This window comes from Topomyia yanbarensis, unplaced genomic scaffold (genome assembly GCF_030247195.1).
Source record: "Topomyia yanbarensis strain Yona2022 unplaced genomic scaffold, ASM3024719v1 HiC_scaffold_506, whole genome shotgun sequence".
Classification (NCBI taxonomy): Eukaryota; Metazoa; Arthropoda; class Insecta; order Diptera; family Culicidae; genus Topomyia; species Topomyia yanbarensis.
In genome coordinates this window covers 4,327-25,000 of record NW_026683721.1, presented here as the reverse complement: position 1 = coordinate 25,000, position 20,674 = coordinate 4,327, and the positions used below count along the sequence as shown (strand labels likewise).

Genomic DNA, 20,674 nt, shown 5'->3' with positions numbered 1-20,674 from the left:
GGCGAACCCAGTATCCAAAAGTTGGCCAAAGCTGGAAGGATACGGTGGGCAGGGCATGTTGCAAGAATGCCGGACAACAATCCTGCAAAGATGGTGTTCGCTAATGATCCGGTAGGTACAAGAAGACGAGGAGCGCAGAAAGCACGATGGGCGGACCAGGTGGAACGTGATTTGCGCCTACGGGAAAAGGCTGCACAGCCGCCATCTTGTGACAGAATTACTTGAAGAAAATTATTGCTTCACATTCCATTTGACAAGATCTTGATTTACCTCTTTAATGCGTCCAGAGAAATTCCTGGAATATGCCTTAACTGACTTATATCCAAGTTCAGCTTTCTCGCAAAAAAATATTTTAAAACATTGCTGTACAATATTCTGATTGCTAGGCGAGTAATCAACTTTTTAATCATTTTAGCTAGAGCCAAACGACCTTCAACAAAGTTGTAGAACGACAAATTTTAGAAAAGTTTGCTGAAGACATGTAAGCTCTATCTGTCATATTAAATAAAATTAAAAAAAAACTTGAAGATTCTTGTTTTGTACCTTTCATTTACAAGAAATTTACCAAAAAAGGGCGTTTCTTAAAAAAAAAAATATTTTCTTTATATAACTTTTGCAGTTTTGATTTTTCATTGAGATGACTTTTGAAATACTTTCATATATTTTGAAGGAGAAAAATTTATCTCAACATACCGAACCTCTAGCTTCTTTCGTGAGAAAGTTGTATGTACTTTTTACTAAAACCAAACTAATGTTTGAGTAAATATTGCAAGATATAAAAAAATATCGCATTTGCCATTTTGCCAACATTGAAACGAAAAAAGTTTAGTAGTAGGGTGGGTGCTCCTATAGTTGAGGTGTACCAATAGTTGCAGTAGTGGGTTATACGCCTAACTAAGATACCAACCATCAACAAATATTTTTTTATCGATTCATCGCACTAAAATTATGCGACAATAAAACTGTTATCCTTGAAATTTGCTCAAATAACTATTGGAAAAAATTATTTTCTTAGAATTTTGAGCTCCCTTGCACCTATAGTTGATGTAGTGTACCTATAGTTGCAAGTCCCATAAGAAAGCAATGGGATTTGCAACAATAGGAACCGAATTAGCGATTGCACCACTATTGGTACATGTGTTCCTATAGTGGTGCAAGCGGTTTTGAATACATAAATTGGTTACTAAGCCAGTTTTATATTTTTCCTATGAAGTAGGGACTGAAAGCGTTCGTTTAATGTACTAACATTGCCCATAGGTCTATTAATCGATTTTTTATCAAAAGTTTTTCTTAAGCATGCGACTATTGGTACATCCACCCTAGGTGTTTTAAAGCAAATTATGCGCCCTAAAATAGTCTTCAAGTTGTCCAAAGGGTACTTTAGTCTAAAATAACATCTACGAAAGTTTTTTCAAGGAACACCCGAAAGTTTACATTTGGATCTCTCGTGCAATGGAAAGTACAGCTAGAGCTGGCGTGTCTTTAGCAAATTTGTCTAAAATGTGTTGTTCTACAACTTCACCGAAGACAGTCAAGATCTATCTCGAACCACGAATTAGAACCACCCTAGTCTCTGTTTGAACGAAAAGAAGAGCCTTGCAAAGTACAACAACTTTCCTGAACATATTGTTAGGCTAAGTCATTTACTTTTAGCAAAAATTCAAAATTCCTGCTAAATTTATATTCTGGACCATTGCCACGGATATCAAAATTTAAAAAAAAACCTTAAGATTACGACTTATAGTCTTCTTCATTGTATTCTTCGTATGACATTGATTCATTTCGTCAGTTATGAATTTTCACTAATCATCGCATCAAGAAAATTGTTTATGGGGTTACACGACTGTGGTGACAAAAATCGGTATATCAAAAGAAATTTTCTTGACGCAATAGAGAGATAAATCGAGATCCTGTAAAATGAGATTTGTAATACTAATTGTGATGCACAAAAAAAAATGTTGTCAAGTTTTTTCAGCCCAAGATCGCGGCTGTGCAGCATTTTCCCGTCGGCTCGGAACGGGTCATAGGCCTGCTACCTGTATTTTTTAACCTAGAGTCAAAAACCAAAGTTTTTTCTTGATTCCTTGGAACGACAGTAAACGACGCACCAAGGATGTTTTCGCCATCCTAATTTTTCCTGAAATGGCACACTTTTTGATGGAAAAATGTAGAAAATATCATAAAAATCGACACAAAATTGCTTATTAAAAAATTATGCGCTGAAAAAATAAAATCCTGCGTACGTCGCTCAAGAAAGTAATTTTGAATACGCTGTGAAAATATCAGAACGATGAAAATTTTGACATATCATTTTCAAGACCCAAGGCAGGCCAATATCTTTTTTGTCGTGACTACGACTAACATTTCTCAAAAAATTGGAAGAAATAACAGGTAGTGTTTTTGAAAGTTAGTAAGTTCTTGTACTGAACGAAATTTTACAATGTTTGCACTTCACGAATCTTCTACTAGATTTCTCAGTATGTAAAACTCACATCAAGAAAAATAGATTTTCAGAAACCAATTATTTTCTGTGCCTTGGTTGGCCAGTATTATTCTAACCGGACTGAACCCCATGTACGTACACGGTGTTCGTACACATCGGTTCGTGGCACCAGTTTTCTCTTTCTCACTTTCATCGTCACTAGCGCTGACTCTTTTTGCCATATGCGAATCGTTCTCGTGTACGCACACGGATGCTTGAACTAGAGTTTGCACATCGTTCGCTTGAGTTCGATGTTCGAGGCGAACTTGTACATTCAAACGAAGCATGTTTGAAGTTGAACGCGTGCACGAAATTTTGTACGCAGGTACAAAATTGTCCATGTTCATGGAATCAGTAGCGCCTGACTCAAATGGCACGTTCCCCATGTTGATTAGAGGTTTGTGCCTAGGCTTAGTATTGTTTTCGACAAAGTTTATGCTTTCTATCTAGGCCTTCATGTGGTTGTAGCAAAGTAGTTCGAAACTCGGCCGCTAGGGCGGCGCTTTGCCTATTTTGAATGAGGCATAATAGAAGGATAGTTTCTCCGGAGAAGTTTAGGCAATGCTATTTTGAGCAACTCCTCTGAAGATACGAACAATATGGTTCTTAACCCATTCATGCCCATGTTGTTTGTGGACAACAACGTTTTTAAACAGCTATAACTTTTCATTCGGCTAGATTTGCTCACAAAAACAAGTAAGGATAATCAATGTGACTGTTGACTTCCATTTGAGCATTAACAGTTACCAGGATCAGCTCTAAAACTGAAGTTATTGCAATTAGTCTGATTGGATTCCGATGGAGCAGTGCTGCGAGGGACAGTTTACGTTGATGATGGAAAATGAATTTTTAATATATCCGTATGGTGCAATATTATTGAAAACTGATAAAGCTTATCAGTTAGGCTGTCTTTGGCTATGTTTTTCACGCAATTAGACTATTGTGAATATTCTAGGAGAATTGTATTGAGCATTAGATGGTAAAAATTGAGCAGCTTCAAGCACTGCAAGGGAAGTATCTATCTTTATGAAAAGGCTTTTCGTGTTTCTTGATCCCACCGTTTTCAAGAAAAAATAGTTTTAAAACCCTACATGCACTAGAAAAAAGTTGGGCATGAAAGGGTTAATGGTTTTGAGATAATGCGCATTTTTTGAAAAATTATTTCAAAATTCGATTTTTATCCATAACTAATTTAGCTGCAGTTTAATATTATATCTTTTCTTTTTTTTTTTTTATTTTTGCTCCGTAAATCCTAGAAAATAATTTACTGTGCCATTTGTACTACTTAAACCCGAAGCAAGTTGAAAAAAGTCCATTTTCTAAAAGAATTTATAGAAAAAAGATGAAGAAAACCGGATTTTTTCTTGAACAAGGTGTTTGATTACTAGGATTCAGCTGGCTCCGTTAACTGTTTAATAATTAGTTCTCCCACCTAGAGAGCATTTTCTTTGGAAAACAAGCCCTTATCAGCAACTATCAAACCTTCAACAAAGAATTAAATTTGGAAATATTTCCCTTCATCATCTATTTTTTATATCGAACGGATCGAAATGCTAGTTTACACACACACACGGGAAAATTAATTTTAAATCATCTGACTGAAGCTCATTCCTGATTGGTTCCCGCTACTTACATGCACCGAGCCGCAAATCTTGAACAGTTTTTGCTAGACGCTCCACTTTGACGATGAAAGTGAACTGATTTCGTTCGGTGGCCATCCCATTTGGCTTCATACGTAAAGTGAACCGAGTACAAAACTCGAGGGTCGTATGCGGGTGTGGTATCATTCGTGTATTACATTCATGCTGGCTACACCACACATGGGAGAGAGGGAAAACCAAAATCTCGCTCGTTTCGTGCCCATCTCCAGTTTCCTGTCAACCGAATTCACCATCTGCTGAGTAAGAGTTACCACGCCGAGTGTGTCGGTGCCGGAGCTGCTTTTACATTGCATTAGATTTTTTAAGATTTTTGACGTGGCCTGGGAGATAAATTGAAGTTGTTGTTTTTGAGTGAGCTTTGATATCACTGTCCTATCATTGAGCTTAGCTTAGTTGACCGCCCGTGAGTTTTCCGTGATTGATCAAAACCTGTTGAAATTGCACATTGAACTAATTGTATCTTACTTGGCTAGAACATCATACTCAAAGTGCAACCTAAAGACACTAAGATTATAGTATGATCAATAACGTAGATGGCCACGCCCATGCAGATCAACACTTGTGACTATTATGACCGAGGAATTCTCTGCATCATCCACAAGTGTCGCAGGATAGGGTGTTAGTGTTAGGGTTAGTGAATTAGGGTATACCGTCAAACGGCGATAAAAACCATAAAAAACGGTGATATAAACCAGTCTTCCCATGAACATCGCCAAGTTTGCACCTGTGTACAAAATTTCGTGTACGCGTTCAAACTCACACATGTTTTGCCTCTGTGTACAGAATTGCCTCGAACACCGAACCCAAGCGAACGATGTGCAAACTTAGGTTTAATCCTTGTATGCTTCCCCAAGAATGGCGCACACAAAATAAGACGAGTCAACGATAGTAATGATAAGAGAGAGAAAGAGAAAACTAGTATCAAGAACCTGTGTGTACGAACGCGTACGTATCTGGGGTTCGGTTGTGCATGCGAACATGCGCACGTGTTTTTGTACGCATTAGCGTGTTCGAGTTTACAGCACAGAACTAGAGTGAACATGGTGTTCGGTGTTCAATTGGGAAGTGTGATAAAAATTAATCAGTGCTTTCTCTTGGTCAAATGTTATTACTTTTGGGTAGAATATGAAGAATCGATATGGATTATATCGCAACATTTTGCAAACAAATCGGAAGTAAAACTGCTTCAACATAATTCAGTCCACTCGCTCAGCAAAATCTTCAACTAACCCACGCCTTTCTGTAGGTGCAAATCCGGTTGAGTCCGCCCGTACTTTAGGAATAACTACATAAGCATGTTGTCAGATGCCTTAGAGATAAAAACGTATCACATAAATCGTAAATATGAAATATGTGTGGCGCATTACCTACAAATCGCCGAAAGGATCCTCTTTCCAACGCACACACAAGCATAAAATAAATTATTTTTTCAAACGCAAACTCTCGAGCAAACCATACACGTCGCACGCTGCAATATTGAAGTCAATCCAAAAAATCACCCCACTCACCCACTTTGCAAATCATTCTTTGACACTGTGCTGGTATCCGAAAAAATCGTATACGATTTAGCTATGTACGATGCCACCGCGGCCGAAAACCTATAGCGTCTACCGCTTATTGTAGCGTCCAGAAGCTATAGTCATGATGTTACTCGTTTGGAATCAAAGCGAAAACTGATTCAAACAGGCACCTCTATTTATAACTTTTAGTGTTTGATTGAGTCACTTCGGTGCTCCCTTTTGACGTCTCTGTCTGAAATAGTTGCCTCGTTGATATAAATTTCGCTTTTTTGTGAACTTTTTAATTTTACCGCTTTTCAACAGACTACTTTTATTGCACAGATATTAAATTACCATTAATATTAAGCTAGGCGTTTCTGAATCGGCTAGTGTATGAATGATTAAAACCCGTCTAGTAATAGCGGAGTCATAAGCGTGCAAACCTTACATAGGCAATGAGTGTCCTGCGAAGCTACCTGGCTAACGTTACGATACGTATGATACGAAAGCGCGTGACCGGGATGTATCCTATATGTGAGCGAAAACCATATCTGATTCAGACATTTTCCCTGAGCATAAATAAAATTTCCTGGTCGGCAACGCAAATGATCATGAAAACAAGACAAATATTATTTATAGAATCCATTCAATTGAATTTGATGATTACTCAGAATCTTCGGTGATAGCCTTGACCTGATAGGATGACCATGTTATGCTTGGATATGGGGTACTTTTGCATATCGAATTTGTTGCAATGGTGATTTATGAAGGTGCTCGAAAAACTTTTTACAATCAAATACTGAAAATGCAAAAATACAAAAATTGCAATTTAGCAATCCTCAACACTTTATATTAATTCCCACCATGGTCATTCTAGAACTAGGCTTTTGACCCTCTCTCCACTGCTCAACAATAGACGAACATCATTCAAAACAAAACAAATGATCAACTTTCGACAGCCTGGTTTCAAATTTATGGCAGCGACTGTTTGTTTCAAGAAATTTGAACCTTCCCTGCTATATCGCACGGTTCACCTACCGACTCGTTCCGTGGATAAACAACAACATCTTTACTATGAACTGTACAGATGTATATATCTTATTAGCCGCGTGTAAAACGATCGCGAACCGCGAATGTTTATATATAAAAGTGCGACATCCTACATCGCCATCATCGCTGCTCTTGGCAAGAGGAAAATCTATATAAAACAGCCGTTTTGGCCTCGGGAAATATCACAGTCAATAATGAAGGAACAGTATCAAGAGCACCAGAAGACGATCTAGTCGACGAATCGCAGAAGAGATTTGTTTATCGTGTCACGTGTTGTGAGTTTTACACCAGACGTTACCTGCAGTCATTAGCACCTTCGCGGCAGCTCATCGGTGATTTCTTTCAATTTGCGAGAAAAAAATAGTGTATTTCTATCGAACAATAATTACACCCTCGGCTTCCGTGTTGAAGTGTTCCTATCAACTTGACCGACGGATCTAGCAGCGAAGGCAATCTGGCAAAATGTGTGATATTTTATCGGCTATGTCGTATGGACGGTATCCGCACCAGCAACGGCCAAATAAGAGAATTAAAATGTACGTAGAATGAAACAAAAGTGACGGAAATATTCAGACACCACTGGTATCAAAGAACAGGGGGAGGCGTCTTCGACGCCAGTCCAAGTTGTTATCGTAGCGAAGCTTTGGTTTTGATAAAGCCTGCGGACAGCGTGATACAGCGAGCCAGTTCCTGTTGTGTTGTAGTCAGCTGAAGTGCCATTTGGTCGTTCTGAATTGTGGTTGTTGACGCTCAGACAAAGAAACGTTCTAGTTTGGGAAGGGTTCTACCTAGCTGGTAATTAGATGCTCGACTGAGTAAGAACTAGAGAGTGAAAGCAGTTCAGTTCTTCAAAAAATAAGATTCCAATGAATTTGATGTTACCGAAATGAAACAGAAAACGAGTACAATACGGAGAAAGCACACAGCTCTGCTCGAATCACTCTCAATGGTCACGTTTAATTGACTGGCGCACTTGTTTGTTATGTAAACAAGCTGTACTTTGGCGAAATAACAAATTATGTAAAATGGCCAAGAGTAGGTTTAAGAGCCTTTAAACCTTTGTCTGAGGATATTTCAAATCAACTCAAGACATCGAGTTTTTTGTTTTGCTTTTCGTTTTTCGCTAATAAAGAAAAGGCCAAACAACGACTTAGACTAGTTCGCGTGAATGCGTATGACAACACACGAATGACTCATTGCAGTGGTTTCTCCTCGACCGCGATGTATTTCCCCCCTGTTATTATTTTTCCGCCCTCGTTGTTTTTTCGCATTCTCCCTTTTGGCGCTTGTGCGAATAAACCACTCCTTGTTACTGGGTGTGAAAGCTTTTCTTCTGTTTGATGAACCATCTAATCAATTTCGCTTTTCATTTTATTTTCCAGAAACATGACGATTCCGTCGAGACCAGCGCCACCGCCACCGCAGGTATCGTCCAATAAGATCAATCGTTACAGTCCAGCCACTAGCTGGGATGATATGCCTTTCAATCCGCAGCGTGGTGGAGTGCCAATGGCAAACAGGCAGCCACCGCTTTCCGGAGCTCAACCAAACCAAAAAGCAAAGAAAGCTCCGCCTCCAAGACCACCGCCACCGAAAGTGGTACCAGCCCTCAAGAAACCCGGTCAGCCACAGTCCATCAACATTTTGTCAAATCTATTCGGACAAAAGCGAAACCACAGCGGGCCGAAGCCACCGATAGCACCGAAATGTCAAATACCAGTGAAGCTACCGCCTCCACCAAAATTACCGCCACCCTTGGGTCAACACGCGCCCAACTATGGATCAGTTGCGTCCACACCGAGTAGCGGCCATGGTTCCACATACGGAACTGACCTCCAACTAATAAGTTTCGATTCACCTCCCAGTTCTCCAACTTTCACTCAAAAGTCGTGCAGTGATTGTATCAGTGTGGACAGTTTCAGTTCAGATTCGAACTATTCCTCTCCTAACAATGGAAGCATGTCGCAAACTGAGAGTGGTTTCGAGGACGATTTTGTGAATCAGAACGAAAACCAGCGGTCCAAGACAACAACACCTGCATCGATGGCTGCGACAAAAGATCCATGGGATCTTTCGGATCCCTTCGGGATGCCACCGCCAGTAACTCGAGCAACCTCATCCAATCACAACATCTACGCACCTCTAAGCTCCGCCACCATTCGAGCTCCAGCGGTGAATAGCAAACTGTACGAATCCGAATTTGTCGACCCACTGTGCAACGGAAAAACAGTCTTATCCAAAGTACAAACCGTTGCGATGCCAACAATCATCAAAAATTCAGCTGTAGGCAGTAGTAGCAGCCAAAAGTTTAGCCCTGCGTTGAAACCGAAACCAACGGTAGCCCCAGTGCAACCGGTATGGGCCATCATTAAACCACCCGTTCCGTTGCCAACGGTGGCCTCTGCCTTCCAACAACAAAATAGTACCAGTTTTGACGATGGGGAAGAATCGTTGGATTCGCTACCTTCGCTTCCAATGCCAAACATTCCACCTCCACCACCACCACCGTGCGTGGAAGTAGCTGATGCCGAAGAGGTTACGTGTACGGCGAACGTTGGCCGCCAGGAACCGTACGGTATAGCAATGTACGACTTCAATGGGGAAACCGACGAGGATCTCAATTTTAGGGTAAGTGACCTAGTTATGGCCTTCTTAATTGACGCTAGTGACGCACCGGATGGGAAAGTTGCCTTCATTTCGTCTTGGACGAGAGAGATTTATTGTCGTATTTACTTACAATACGGTGTGACCTTTTGAGTTCAAAATAAAAATGAAGAAAAATGGTGCTCGTTTCGGCACGAAGAGCGGGGTAGAAAATATATACTGCGTGGTGTGCAGGTTGACGAGCTGTTTGGCCGACCGACGCGTATGGTTTCACGATCGCGGGGGCGTGAAATTTTCTACGAGACTTTTCGCCGGCACGTTAGGCATCTACTACTAACACTAGCTGGGATTTTGATTGAATCTTTGCCAAAAGAATCATTTTCTTTGTGTCGCATTTACTCTTAACGAGTGAACATGTGTTTTCGTTGGAATTGAACGATGAATACATTTAAAAAATAGAAAACAAAACTGTTGCGCGTTTTGTTCGGGTATATGATAGAATGTCGTGTTTTTGCACTCTGAATACGGAAGAAAATATCAACATTCGATAGTTTTCATTCGTAAAGTGAGGAGAAAATATATTTTAAATTGTACCATACGATTCGTAGAAATATCGACCGTAATTTTATTGGCTCGCTGTTTTCGAAAACGTACGTAGAACTTGTAGAAGAGATGACAATGTCCAGGGTTATGGTAGCGCGGTTTACCCGGATTTGGCACTTTTCTATTGTCATTTAGAATTTATTGTACCACGTGTCAAGATGTTTCTGGTTCGCAGAGCATCGCCTTTGGGGTGCAGCATGCTAATAATATTTGTCGAGCATCCTCGCCAAGATAACACGTATTAATTCGAACAGCCATATGAGCTTCTTGTTTGCTTCCGTCTGTACAATAGATTCCACTTTAATCGACGAGAGGACTCGGGCACGATTGTTTCCCTGAAGTTCAGCAAATCGATGCAATACCTAGGGGAACATGGGGAGACTTGACCAAGCGCAAAATTCTATTTTCGGCTATGGCGCCTTCTATTCGATTCTTAATTTTTTTCAAATTTTTTATACTTGTTTCGATCCCTTAAGGTAATTTTGAAAGTTTGGAGTAAAAAATTCTTTCCTTGCAGAAAATATTACGTGATTAATAAATTTGCATTAAATGATGTAATTTTTTATCAAACTTTGTATGGACATATCTACTCGACTACTAATTACTATTAAAGGACTAATATACCATCTTAATCCTTGTGAAGCAGTGAAATGATTTTACATAAACTGGAGCATTGGAATAGTTATTACTAGAATTCGCATGAAATTGAACGCAATAACTAATGTTGGGGAGACTTGACCAAGATTTTATGGGGAGACTTGACCAAGTGGCGATCAGCTGAAGAAAGATATAAAATTCTTAATATTTATTATGCTTTGGTATCTACTGTTAATGTTAATCACGCCATAAAAAAATCCCACCTAAAATATAAGTCGTTATATTTTAGTATTAGTAAACAAAGTTAGCAATAGTAGGACTGATTTCGTGACGTGTGAACATGCAATGCAAGTAGTACAGTTAATCCTTAAAAAGAAATGCATTTAAAAAAAATCAAAATTTATCAAATGCAACTCTTTTATATTTTTTACTGCTACCTAAGGATCTCGACAATAGGGGAAAAAATAATTACAGTATGTTTTATGTCATTATTTTTTGTTATGATTTTTTTAAATTCTCTTGGTCAAGTCTCCCCACGCCTTGGTCAAGTCTCCCCGCAATGGGGAGACTTGACCAGAAAAAACGATCACAGAAAAACTTTTGTAACTTTTCAAAAATTAAATAAAAAATTCTGCAAAAAATCATGAAGACGCGCAATAACTTTGCGCATTATATCTGAATGATTTTTGGGGGATTGAAGGCTTTTTTAGAGATTTATGCAGTTTTAGCTGAAAACCTGGTCAAGTCTCCCCATGTTCCCCTACTTTAAATAGACATCTAGCATTTGTTTTTCTGTCCAAATAAGCATTCATCCAGACTGCAGTACTTTATGAGGGGCATCGATTTCAGAAGGCGGTGCTGTATCCGCTTCGCCAAGAAAGTAGGCAGATGCGATCACAATCTCCTGCTTTCCCCTAGCCGTCGGTACCTTCACTGTTATTGCAATGATGTCTCGTTGACTGAATCCTTTTACCCTCCGGCACTCGCGCCGTTGTATTTTGTGCAACATCTTCAGAAACCCTAGCGAAATCTTCTTTCAGCACCAGCGGTTGCTCATTCTAGGAGCCCTTCGCGCGACTGTCACAGGGTTTATCGGAGAGAATTTTATTGTTCTGTTTATCAAAACAGCAGCTCTTGGGGTGGGGTGGTCTTTATAATATACTAACTTGTGAGCTGAAAAATTTAAATCAAAGATGTTGCGTTTATTTGGCAATTTGTAGAAGAGCGATGTCTTGAGCACTCTTTCGTGAATCTTCGAGCAAGGACGCTTGTGGCACCTTTTCCATGGGGAAGGATCACTTGAATGCAGCGAATGCTGCTAATTTTTTAGGTGTTTTTTACCGTCGATACCCTATGTAAAGTGCTTGCTTTATCTGCGCCAAATCTGCGACGATTTAACGGCTTCCAATGAAGCGCCTTCCAACGGCTTGATCGTAGCTGTGCCATCCTGCAGCCACTTAGCTGTATCTTTGTATGCACAGGCGTTTTCGAGATACCATTGTTTGTAGGTGCACTTCCTAAACTTTGGTTTCGTATTGCTTTAGCTCTGCTCCATAACGCTATTGATCAGCGCGCCTCGAGTAGCATTCAGTTGTTCATAGCTGAGAGTATTCGCAGGGTACCCAAGCGGAACGATGGCCATCGAGTACGACTTGGCTATTTCGTTGATGGTTGGATGCTGCTCAGTTTTTAGCGTCTGTCTAGGATCCTGCTACTGTCCGATACTCGTCTCTATCTGAAGAGTTGAGAATGGACGAAGCACAGGACCCAACATCCTCCAACGAGCCTTCAGCTCTCCAAGCTTGCTTTCCGCGCAATCCTTCTCCACCTTCACCTTCATCGCCGCAATCTTCTCCAAACACATGTTTACAGCGTTCGTTTCCGTTCTGTGCCTACGAATAGTTAGGGAAAGAAAGTCAACCCTACCAGAGCCCCGTTTGACATGGTAACGGGCAAAAATATAGTGGGGTACGCCCTGATGCCCCACAGGCTCCGTGCGCGGTTTGGCATTTATCATCACTTGGGATCCCAAATCTAGTTTTACATAGGGCTGGGGTTCGAAATGTTGATGATCCCCCCACTATTTATCCCTCGCACGGGTCGCGTCGCACCTTGGATTGGGTCATAAATTTTACGAGACGGGTTTTGAGACCCCCCCGTTGGTGGCACCCTCTCATTCCACTGCTACAGCAGAAGGTCGATAGCACCCAGCCGGACTAGCGACCAAATGTCATCGATAGACGCACGTGGAGGCATGAGATAGGAAACCAGTGAGTAGTGTGTTATCTCACCATTTGACGGCACAACTGTTGTTAGTCGGCTCTTGCGACGTGGGAACAGAATCCCAGTGGTCAATTCTTTGCTGAAATACTGCGAAGGATTTCTTACTTACTCATCATATCCTTTCTTGAATATACACCGTCAATCTACAGGTTTGCAACTTAGTGTGCAGGTTGACGATATCCCAGAGGCAATTTTCTCGTCCACTGCGCGCTTCCAACGAACATGTTCAGGATCAGTCAGCGCATCTATACTCGTAGTGAGGTCATCGATGGTTTAATGGTGCGTTGCGGAGAAGTAATAGTTCTTCATTTGTTTCAGCATCTGAATAGACCTCTTCCCCAAACTCCGATGGTTCACTAAGAACGTTCCATGAAGCGAACGGTAAAACGTTTTGTGGTTTATCCTAACAAAAAAATATCTACTATTCTTCCCAGATGTAAATGGTTTTTGTGTTTGTTTCTCATCGTTAGAAATCGTGCATGTTTGCTATACGATACACTATACACAATACGATCAGTCGTTCTGTTAAAGAAACTAAGCATTCTGCTTTGGAGAACACCCCACAAACAATATTTTCTGTGTCATTGCGTTAAATTTAGATAGTTTCTGCTTCGCAGCCCAGACCTCCAAAAATCTGTAGATAACTTTCATTCCACCAATATTCGTACAGCATGACCATTCTCGCTCTGATAGAAACTTTTGGTACTAATACTTCAGCCGAATACCTCTTCCCCAGGGCTTTGACGATGAACCCTGGTATCGTGGTAACTACACGCAGAATTTTATTTATACATCGATAGCATACTTTTCTATCTGCCTCTCGTTTCTTCTGCTGTAAATTTTATGCATGGGACATATTCGGTCTATCCATTCATTGAATGCTTACTAGAAGTATATGCTAGAAAATGTTGAAGAGAAGGCCGGGCGGAGCTTGGACTCAGTCGAGCAAGGCCGTGCAGTGATCGGGGTTCGAGAGAAGATTTCACCCTTTGTGATTTTGGGGGAACGAAAACGTATTTTTGAGGCTTTGACGTTCGTGAGGCGTCGGGATCCGGTGTCGTAACGAAGGAGATTTTTTATGTTCGACTTTTTGGGGATGGCTTTTGGGACAGGATGGGACATTGGTTAAGAGTGGCAGCTCCTGATTTTTTGTGCTTCGGAGACCGCATTTCCGAACTCGTCCTGTATCCCGGAGGGGCGATTTTCGGGGGAGGGATTTTCTTCGGAATGGCACCGGGGTTCGGCATTTTATGCCTGTCTGGTCGATTTGGCGTGGTTTATTTAAGATTTCAGGTGATTTTTCCCGGGTGGGAATTTACTGACTTTGATCGCTTTGTGGCGCCTCCTAATCGTGTCCGATTGGGTTCGGGTTACGCTGTGGACTCGAGGTACTTCTTCGATGGTGTTTCCGTTTCGAGAACGAATTATAAACATGGTCAAAACTGCAATCATACATACGCCAATTCCCAGGCGATAGCGAATCGCGCGCATGATCCCCACCCCTCGCTCTTTTATTTATTTATTTGGTTTATTTTTCATCTGACCTAAGATGGTCTCCATGAAATTTTTTGGGCGGGAAAAGTCCATTTGCGGAACTATCCTAAAATGCGCGTAAAAACCCAGTCATCTTTTACGATAGTACAGACAGTGCTTTACAAAATTATTGTGACAAAGTACATTAGCCTTAAATTACACAGCCTTAAATTACACAACAGTACATCTTAGTTCCTACTTAACATCATTACAAATCACATCTTATAGTCTAAGTGAGTCGTTTTAATCTATTTTTAAATGCATTACTAGATTCACAAAAGTCGAAATAATTATAAAATCAGTTAAATATACCACACATTACCCCTATAGGTTCATTCTAGTCATATTCAGTTCGCTGAAAGTCAAGTCTCAAAAAAGCTCATGATCATAGATTTCTAGGGGGGGGGCACATCTACATTGATCTTTGAGGGAATACAAGGAGCATCGATTTAACCAGTTAAAAGATTTCCAACAAAGACGGCTCTGGATATATCTCGTCCTTTGGCTAGTGTATCCATATCCAATAAACGACAACGATCAACGTACGGCGGCAGATCCGATGGGTTACGCCACGGCAAAGATCTAAGAGCATAACGAATGTACTTCGCTTGGACTACTTCAATTCTGTTAATCCAAATTTCAATGTAAGGGTACCAGATGATACAATTAGTTTCTAGAACAGAACGGACAAGCGAAAAGTACAACGCTCAAATGCAGTATGGGTCAGTAAATTCTTTTGCAATTCGCCTAATGAAGCCAAGGTTTCTGTTTGCCTGTGCTATAATGTGGGAATAGTGATCTCTAAAAGATAGTTGAGAATCAGCTGAATACCAAGATCTCTGACAACTGACACTCTTTTAAGGGATTCCCCATTGATGATGTAGTTCCATAAGATTGGGTTTCTTTTGCGGGTGTTACAGTTACAGAAGGCATCCCGTTCTCTCTGCAGTTCAATACAGTCGGTTGTAGATCGTATAATGAGAAACAGTTTGAGGTCGTCGGCGTAGACAAGTTTTCATCCAGCCGGAATAACAAAACAAACATCATTGAGGAACAAGGTAAACAGTAAAGGGCCAAGATTGCTTCATTGCGGCACTCCCGAAAAATTGGTGAAGGTATATGACTCATTGTTTCCTAATTTCACAGAAACGGGACGGTTTCTGAGGTACGATTCGAGCCAGTCGATGATATTAGGCGATGCTCCTAGCCGATTAATGTTTGCCAACAACAGAGAATGATCAACATAATCAAAAGCCGCTTTTAGATCAGTATATACGGAGTCCACCTGCGTACCATTTTCTGTTTTAAATGCAATGCGACGTGAACAGAGCTAAATGAGTAGTTGTTGACCTACCAGCTCTTAGCGCCTACCTGAAAAATTATTTATCGGAATCACGGTCCGGCAAACATACAAAAGCACACGCGAACGAATGTGCAATTTATACACTTGAGGTTACATGCAGGCAGGCCCACGCGACATGCAAACTCTCATACGAGCAAACCCGTTATCATACAAACACTCGTTACCTTCACGATAATACAAACTTGGTCACAACCACGAACATGCAATCGCAATCATTCACCCTCGGTCCTAGCGCCTAGGCCCAGTTCTTCAGTTGGACCATTCTCGCAACAAAAAAATCATATATTAGAATACTCAAGTCTCAAGGCACCAAAGTCGAAGACTCTAGCGAAAACGTGAAACTAACTATCCGAACCGCGCATTCAAAATTAAACATTAGTATCAACGCGACAAACAAACGCTACACGATCAAACACATTAACATACAAACGCCCGAGCGCTTCGCGGACAAACCTAATCACAAACGCGAACGTGCAATCGCAGTCAAATACGTACGTGCCCAAAGTCACACAGGCTCTCACACAAAAATTTAAAAACCACACCCTTTCAGTCTAAAAACGCCTACGTAACATTCTAATTGCTGCAAAAACTTTACCTTCTCTTATGTAATGCTACCCAGATAGATGGGAGTAAAGGAAATGTTGTTTAGATGTGCAATTGGAGGCGTGGTAGTTATCGGTTGTTTTGCCGAGCTATCTGCTACTGAAGTATAATATGATGAATGATTGTAGGATGATGTGAGTGAGATAGAAGATCCTTGTATAGGTAGAAAAGTTGCATCTTTTATCTTGAATCGGGTGAACACGCTTAAACAGGTTTTGTTGAAAGGCACCTGAAAAAGTAGGTGAATTTTTTCTTTGTTATTTTTGCAAGGTAGACGAGAATTTATGATTTTTTCTCGAATAGAACATGCACAAAAATTAGATTTATGGCTTCCGTGACAGTTTGCCACAATTGAGGCACTACCCTTAATGAGGGTTGATGATCACGCATCTATTTTTGGGGTGATACGGGCATATCTGAGTTACTTAACAAATAAAACAATAATCACTTTAGCTTTTAGTGTCTTCCTGCTCATTCAGAATCAGAATATATTGGTTCGATTGGCACGTTCCCCATTTGAATGTTCCACTCGTCAATAACTGACACCAACTTGCTACCAGTTAGACGATATATCCAAACTAACTAACACCGTATTGACGCCAGTTAGACATTAAATCCAAACAGTTCACACAACATATGTGAGCGCCCAAAGCAACTGGATGATACCGAGTAATGAATCGGTTAGCTATGCACAGAAGCTCTGGGTAGCTGACGAGCATTGGGAATCGAACTCTTATCTTTTAACATGAGAGCCAAGCGCCTTTGAGTATGCAACCTTTATATTTTCCCAATGGAAAAAAAACTTGGATGCACCAATTTGCGCTTAAGCCTTTGCGACGCGATTTTTTTTCTATGTTAAGGTTGCACAGAGAATGCGCAAAATTCGCAAACGAAAAAAGCAGTTTTTTTTCACACCGTATGTCAGATCTTCATAAAAATCAATCAGCAGTACTGTAACAACATTCTACATACGCTGATTGATTTTTATGAAGATCTGACATACGGTGTGGAAAAAAACTGCTTTTTTCGTTTGCGAATTTTGCGCATTCTCTGTGCAACCTTAATACTATTATTTTTAGCTTTATCTAGGTTTTCGGGGTCGCTGATCCTGACGTCGAAAATGTAAAATCCAATATGGCGAATGTGTTATGTTATCAGAATCGTAATCAGCAGCCTCAAAAACCACATAATCTATTTTTATGCTAGTTAAGAAGTTATCCCTCTCTCTCAGAATCTTTTATAGACCAACATAATAAACTCCATTTTTGCATATTTTGATAATTTTTTCGAAAAAAGTGACCCACGAAAAACTCTGCAAAAAATCTATTATTTAGTTCAACGTTACATGCAAAAAAATTTCAATCTCTAGGACTTTTAGTCCAGACACAGCCGAATTTATTGTAAAAAAAACGAGATTTTCGAGCTTTAATTGTTTATAACTAATAAGTAATTAACAAATTCACATATTTTTTGTGCTAGTTGTACTCCTTACTACTCCTCCTTAAAAGTTGATTCAAAAAAGAATTCTTGTTTATATGTCAATGCTAACTAGAAATTAAAAAATAGGAGAAATAGGTGGGACAAATCCAAACTCAGAGAAGTTGGATTTGTTTCGTGTTCCACTCGCCAGTAACTGACACCAACTCGCTGCCAGTCAGACGATATATCCAAACTAACACAAAATTGACACCAGTTAAACATTAAATCCAGTTAAACAGTTCACACAACATCTGTGACCGACTAAAGCAATTGAATAGTACCGAGACATCACTCAGTACCATCCAGTTGCTTTATTCCATCTCCTCCGTATTGGCTTTACGGGGAGGTTTCCCGAGACATTGAGTATATTAGTTGGTCGTGCACTGAATATCGTGAAGCCAATTACCAATTAATAGATTAGTGATCTTCCGTACAAGCACTTCATCATTCATTTCTTAAAAACGATATATAAATTTACTTCGGCTCCTCTTAATTCAACAAGATTTCTCAATAACCTAATTCCTATCTTAAACACAGTCAACAGTTAGTACAGACATTATAAAAGCAAAAAAGTAAATTAAGGAAAAGATGGCTGGGTAATGTAAGCGACATAACCGGAATGAAGTAGAGTACACTCTTGACTGTTAGTTTGAATGCAGCTATTTTACCATCTTCTGATAGTTTAATATTTAAATTAGTTATTCTAGTATTTCTATGAAATTCAGATTTTAATATCGTTCTAACCATGGAAAATATTCAAACAATTTCTGTTGTTTTCTGAATATTCTGAATAGTTTATTCTGAACATTTTAATAAAAAATACTGCCTTTGAATTAACAGCTTAAAGTGTATTCTACTCCATTTTGTCTGTCTCTATTCCATCAGAAAATATTGAGGCCTAAACTGTAAAATAGTGTCAGTAAAAATCGTAATAAAATTCGTTATGTGTCTACTGTATTTGTGACCCTAAAAGGGAGGGACTCGTATATGTTTTTGGGTCGATAAACAGTAGAAGTTATTTCAAGCTGGTATTCTTGATAAACTTCGAAACAGCATAATTGGCCGTCTCTTTCGGTAACAGCAAATTAATGGCGACAGGGCACTCTTCGATCGTTTGTTGTAATTGCCTTCTGTAACACTTCCATCATTTGCTAATTTTTCTAATTCATCTTCTAGACCAACGATAAAATCTATCTGCTGAAGCGACTGAACGAGGAGTGGCTGCTTGGCCGGAATCGGAAAGGTTGTGAAGGGATGTTTCCAGCCAACTACATCGAGGTGCGGGTACCCTTGCCCGGAGAGCGTTTGGCCGTCAGCCCCAGCGGCAGCAGCAGCAGCGCGGCCACCAACCATGGTGATATTAGTCCGATTAGTGCAACCAATAGCTTTAAACATCCGCAGGTGCGGGTATTGTACACGTTCAGCGCAGAAATGCCGGAAGACCTTACTATTATTGTACGCTCATCCTGTGTACCGATTTAGAACTAAATGGACCTAACCGTCTGTTTTCCGTTTTCAGGAGAATGAATACGTGACGGTTATGTATCAGCTAAACCAGGAGTGGCTGTATGGCGAAAGGCACGGCCAGCGAGGTCAGTTTCCGGCCAATTTTGTTGAGTACGTTCCACCGAACCTACCACCGATGCCGGCCAGCGGAACATAAACTCATCACTATATCAGCCTGTGTTACGAATCACTTTACGCTTGTGGTAGCACCAATTTGTGATTGGAAATTGAATTTTAGTGCCCGCCCTCGCCACGCTCAGGCCGGTCTGTGAAGGAATAGATGAGCGAGGTGTCTAGATTATTGATATGGTACGCTATTTTATCGTCATAGGTGTAAATGCGGTTTATATAATCCGGATAGTGTCGTGGCAATATAAATCTATCACTTGAGAGCTTTTTATAGAATTTTACACGCTAAAGCACTGAACACAGAAACAAACGGAAACTAGACAAAAGCCATTTACTGATGATAGAAGCAAATCCTTTAGTTGTAAGCATTTTTGAAAAACAGTCTGTATATATTTTGTGACGTCATTGGCATATTTTGTGCACTTTGTACGGATTGAGAACAAGCTGTTTAAAAATTATGTGGGACTTGTCGTGTTGTATAATGAATTCGTTGTAAGGGGATGTTTTTTGATACATTGTTGGAGTATGAATGAATTTAGTCGGAATAGAGAAAATCGCTTTGAAAAAGCTATCAATTTGTTTGATATGGTATAGCGAGGATGAAATTTCCAGCATACAAATGTCGAATGACTACGTGATCATCGGATAACAGATAAGATTAATCGTATAGATCTGAATCTAGCGATTTAACTATTTTGCTACTACTAAAAGAAATTTATAATATATCTTGTCTAAACTATTTTGTAATAGATGTAAGTCTAACTGTAACTTATTAAAAGCATAAGATTGACTACGCTGATCATCATGATGTTTTGTAGGATTTCTTCTAATCTTACTCAATAAAAGTGTGCATCTTAGTGGCGTTTTCTGGTATTTGTCTTTCTTCCACCCACCCGTCTATCTAGAAGGATTGTATAATGGTACCTATAATGGGGAAATGTGAGTAATTTAGCCTGATCTCCTGTTCGCCAGCGCCCCAACGACCCACTGCTAGCTGTGCGATGCGGTCTACTCGGTCTAATCCCCGGCGGTGGATCTAGCCTACTCACGAGCTATCCGGTAGGGTGTCGAGATCGGTTCGGCGATTCCGGTGAAGCTTGACGTCCGGTTCACTGGCGGCCCGACGACCCAAACTCGGTGGTACGTCACGTACTACTCAACTGGTCCCCGGTGGTGGACCTAGTCTACACAGTCGGAGAGTTCCTCGGCGGCGGAATTTCTCTCGAAACCCGATTTGTGGCTTCTTGTTGGTCCCTTCGCCACTTCCTCTGCAGCTCGGAGA

The 20,674-nt window shown here is 40.4% G+C and overlaps 1 protein-coding gene across 1 annotated transcript; it reads left to right on the top strand.

The window, feature by feature from the left end:
- The first annotated feature begins 6,864 nt into the window (after positions 1-6,864).
- Positions 6,865-20,249, top strand: LOC131695743 (SH3 domain-containing protein 19). The gene is made up of 4 exons (XM_058984258.1): positions 6,865-7,228; positions 8,075-9,320; positions 18,934-19,212; positions 19,277-20,249. The coding sequence occupies exons 1-4, from the start codon at positions 7,155-7,157 to the stop codon at positions 19,418-19,420; spliced, it is 1,743 nt and encodes a 580-aa protein (XP_058840241.1). The 5' UTR covers positions 6,865-7,154; the 3' UTR covers positions 19,421-20,249.
- Positions 20,250-20,674: the final 425 nt, after the last annotated feature.